Here is a 4,302-nt window from a genome sequence, read left to right as displayed (position 1 = left end):
CCCGGCCGCAGTTCTTTCCCTCTTCTCCCCTGCCAGGCTCCGGCGGCGGCCATGTGGGGCTGACAGTCAGCGCGCGTTCCAGGAGTCCGTGGAGCGGAGGGGACGCGGCCAAGTGGACGCCAGCCCGCTGGCGGGGCGGCACGGGGCTTCGCGATGGACGCTCAAGGCTTGGATTGGCTTCTGGTCCCGCTGCACCAGCTGGTTTCCTGGGGGGCAGCCGGGGCCATGGTCTTCGGAGGGGTGGTGCCCTACATCCCGCAGTACCGGGACATCCGGAGGACTCAGAACGCCGAGGGCTTCTCTACCTACGTGTGCCTGGTGCTCCTGGTGGCCAATATTTTACGGATCCTCTTCTGGTAAGCCAGGGCTCTTGCTGTGGGGCTCCCCGAGAGCTGGCTTCCTCCGAGGAGGCCAGGGGTGGAGGTGTTTGTACTTCCTGAGAAGGAGGTGGTGAAATGGATGAGATGATTTCCCAGGGAAAATGGTGGGATCGGAGTGGAGACTCTCACTGTGATCTCAGGTCTCAGTGTTCATGCCTTGTCACTCAGTTGTTTGTCAGTTGCTTAACCCCAGGCCCCTGACCTCAAGGAATTTGCATGGGGGACCAGGGGAGAGTAAACAACAGAGGAACAAAACGCAGTGACCAGTAGGAAGGACATTGGCTGGCCAGTGAAGCCCTCAGGAGGGGACATCTGAGCCTGATGGAGCAGCGCTGGGGGGCCGCTGTGGGAGGGGCCATCCCCTTCAGCTTTCTCTGTGGTGTGGGGTTTTGTTTATTTTTTGAATAGGAAGTCCACTTTCTGCCTAAGACTGAAGAGGCTATTTTTTTCTTGCTCCTCCCAGCCCAACTTCCTCTTTTTATCATTTGCATTCCGGTAAGGAACTTGAAGTTAATTTTAACACTTGCTGAAGCCAGTCATAGTTGGGAGGGTGAATGTCCAGAGGAAATGGGAAGAGGTCTCATAGCTTCATTCTAAGGTTTCCAAATCTGGAACGTTCCCTCCATCGGGGTGGTCCCAGATCCCCCTCTGTCAGCAGAAAGGTTGCTCAGGGGAGGCCTGGTGCCCAGGTGGGGAGGAGGACTTCAGGCCCCTTCTTTTGACGTTTGGTCACTGTTTGAGTAATCATACTTTTTTGTTAATTGATTTTAAGCCAATCTTATTGAGGAATGATTGTCATTAAATAAAATTGCCATTCCAAATGTACAGTTAGATGAATTTTAATGAACAAATCCCCCCCCCACCCCAAAATCACCATCATAATGAAGATATGAATGTCCTGAGCCTAGAAGTTCTGTCTGCTCTGTGCATCTGCCCAGCCCAGGCCCCGGCCTACTCTGATTCACTTTTCCTTGGTGTTAGTTTTGCTCCTGTCTGGGGTTTTAAAAAAGGTGAGCCGTGAGTCAGTCACATCTCGAGTCTGTCACCTGGCGAGCCTACTTTTCAGGGAGGGGTTGCAGGGGCTCATTTTTGTTTAGCACAAGTTGTAAACAGCATTCTGAAGATTCCTCCTTTCCTGGCTGAGGGGCCTCCAGGCAGCGGAACACCTTGCTTTCCTTTGCTAAATTGACCTGAAGGCTAAGCTTGAACAGGAGCAGATGAAACATATTGTCTGACACTATTGTTGACTGAGCATTGGACCATTGGACGGGGTGCTGGGAGCCGGGCCCAGGCACGGTGTCAGGTGGGGGGCAGAAAACTTACCGTGGAGTAAGTTTTCTCCAACCGTGGAGGGAACTACCAGAGTTGGATTACCTTATGGGAAAATAGTTCCATTTAGAGGTCTTGCCCCCTGGTGTGCTTGTCATTCAACACTGCAAAAAGAAAACAGGCTCTCTAATCTACATCCCAGTACCTGGTTTGGAGGAGTCAGAAATGAAACCAGCTTCTTGAAGGCCATCTTGTCAGTGCCTCTGGATTTATGTGTTTGGGCCCCAATATTCTCTCTTCACCACAGGGCCGGAGTCTTTGAGAAAGTCTTGAGCTCTCTCCTCACACAGCATAGGGCGCCTTTGTGGAATTCTAACCTTGGTCCACTGGCAAGTCTCTTTCTGTACATCCGATTGTTCCTTTCCCGTAGAGTCAGCATCCTGAGCTGTCCTGGGTCAGAGGCCTTGGGTCACGGGCTGCCATGTGAGCACACAGGGCTGCCTGCAGTCAGCGTTCTGGAAGGCTGAGGAAACATGTGGGATGAAGGGAGGGCTGGCAGAGGTGCTGGTCCCTCCTCAAGGAGGGGGTGCATTGGCCTTGGGGTGCACTTTTCTGCATTTCACACCAGCAGGAGGGCAGGCCTCCATTTACAACTTGTCCTGATATGCACCTCTCTGCCCACCTGAGACCCCACCGTTCTGAGGGCAAAGCAGATGCTCCCTTATATTCCTCTCACGCCTGTGTCCCTCTCAGGCTTCATGGGTTAGTTAGCAGTCCATTTAATTTAGTAGATTTTTTGAGGGTTTCCCATGTGCCAGACGCTGGGCCAGATGCTTCCGTTTGCACTTTGGTGGAAGTGCTGTGTGGGTTGTACCATACACACATAGGTTGTAGGTGGTGGGGAGGGAGAGCACAGGTCAGGGACAGGGGCAGGCTCCAGGCGAGGCGGGAACTGGGTCCACACCAGAACAGTGCCGCAGGTAGCAACACTGGAGGGTGTGTTTCCCAAAGCAGGCTGGGACCACAGTCCTCAGAGCTCCAGTCCTCCTGGGAAGCCCTGAGAGATTTGTGGTGCCAGGATGTGAGTGGCTCTACAGGAGGGGCTGACCACACTATGCAAACCCGGGTTTCTGAAACTTGGGGAACTCCTATGCCCTTATTTCTTACCATCCTTTTGCAAAACTAGCATTCAGCAGATTCTACTCCATAAAATGCTGATGTACAGGATTTGGCCTTTGTGGTCTTAGAAGCCAGGACAAGGACTAGGTGATATCTTCTACCTAATGTTTGCAGGCTGGTGATTTTGTAGAGACGAGGGGGAAGGAGGGGGCTAGGGTGCGTGGATGGTGCTGCAGAGCCTCATGCATTTATGGAGGTAATTCTCAAGCCCCACCCCTATTGGATGAAAACACTGTATCAGAGATGCAGTAATATTGTTTTTGAAAATACACCAACACTGTATTGGAGGTCTGGTAGCACTGTATTGAAGATTTAGTAACATTGTACCAGATACATGGTAACATTCTGCTACTAATGGCCATAGCACTCAGGCCACACAGAGAAGCAGAAACACAACTTCTCTTCCACTCGATATATATATTTTGTTATTTTGAGAGGTAGAGAAGGTGTTCCCTGAAGAAACGTTTGCTTGGATTTGGTAGAACATCGCGTGTCCTCTGCAATGTGTACTTCCCTAGGGGTGAGACAGGTGTACGCAACAACCAGGGGAGAACTTGCTTCGACTGGCTTCTCTGTAAGAGAAGAGGCTGTGCCAACCCACATGCTCGGCAGGAGAGAAAGTGCTGTGGTGACATACCTGCCAGCACAGACTATTTAAGGAACAAAAACATTTAAGGAAGAAAAAGTTTTAAGTAATTTCCGAAGTAAGAAAGGTATCTTCCTATTTTGTTTGGCTTTAAAAAATTGTTAGTGATGTTGAACTTTGTTTCATCTTTGTTTTGTCCCTTGTGTATCATTTGTGGAAAGTTGTGCTTTTAGAAATTTTGTCTTCTTGCTCAGCCATCCTGCATCCTGAAATCATTTAAGTGCTCACCTGTGCTCCATGTCACTCATGTTCAGTGGTCTCGTTTTTACTGTGAACATTGAGTTCGTGTAGATTTGATTCTTGGTGTGTCGTGTAAGGAGAAGCGCAAACTTGGTATTTCCTCCACCATTTCTCTGGTCACTCGTTGTTTCTGTTGACCATTTAGAAAACGGAACTGGCCCTTTTGACATCATGGCCCAAGTTGCACGTTGTGAGCCTTATAGCTGGAAACGAGCTTGGTGGGAGGGGTCCCTAATCTGACTTACTTTATTGTGATGCCAGCTGCTCTGTCTAACATGGAACCTTCACTGTCCCTCGTGTTACCTTCACCTCTGGGTGAGTCGATCTTCTGGATCAACTCGGGAGCCCAGTTCTGAGAAATGACTAGAAATGTCCTCCAACCGCCTTAGGGGTTATAGCTGCAATTTATGGAAGAGGGGGCTTGAGGCCGTGGCTCACTGAGGCCAGGAGGCCTGGGGGCTGTGGTGCGCAGGAACCAGCCCCTGGCAGACCTCCCGCTTCTGGCTGAGAAAGTCCCTCGGACCACCCCTTTTCCTTCAGCACCTTCTCCTCACCTGGGCCTGGCTCCTCAGCTCTTGTGGTCTTCCT

General features: G+C 50.9%; 1 protein-coding gene across 3 annotated transcripts in view; it reads left to right on the top strand.

Annotated features, from left to right (window-relative positions):
• Window positions 1-61: 61 nt before the first annotated feature.
• Window positions 62-4,302, top strand: part of PQLC1 (PQ loop repeat containing 1) — a 23,977-nt gene continuing 19,736 nt past the window's right edge. For all 3 annotated transcript variants that reach the window (XM_005861591.2, XM_005861590.2, XM_005861592.2), the window contains exon 1: window positions 62-356. In XM_005861591.2, coding sequence (XP_005861653.1) covers window positions 154-356 — 203 coding nt within the window. In that variant the 5' untranslated portion in view covers window positions 62-153. The remainder of the gene's footprint in view (window positions 357-4,302) is intronic.

The sequence above is a fragment of the Myotis brandtii genome, unplaced genomic scaffold (assembly GCF_000412655.1).
Source record: "Myotis brandtii unplaced genomic scaffold, ASM41265v1 scaffold154, whole genome shotgun sequence".
In the NCBI taxonomy this organism is placed as follows: Eukaryota; Metazoa; Chordata; class Mammalia; order Chiroptera; family Vespertilionidae; genus Myotis; species Myotis brandtii.
The sequence above is the reverse complement of the archived record's forward strand: the minus strand, read 5'-3'. Positions and strand labels throughout refer to the sequence as shown.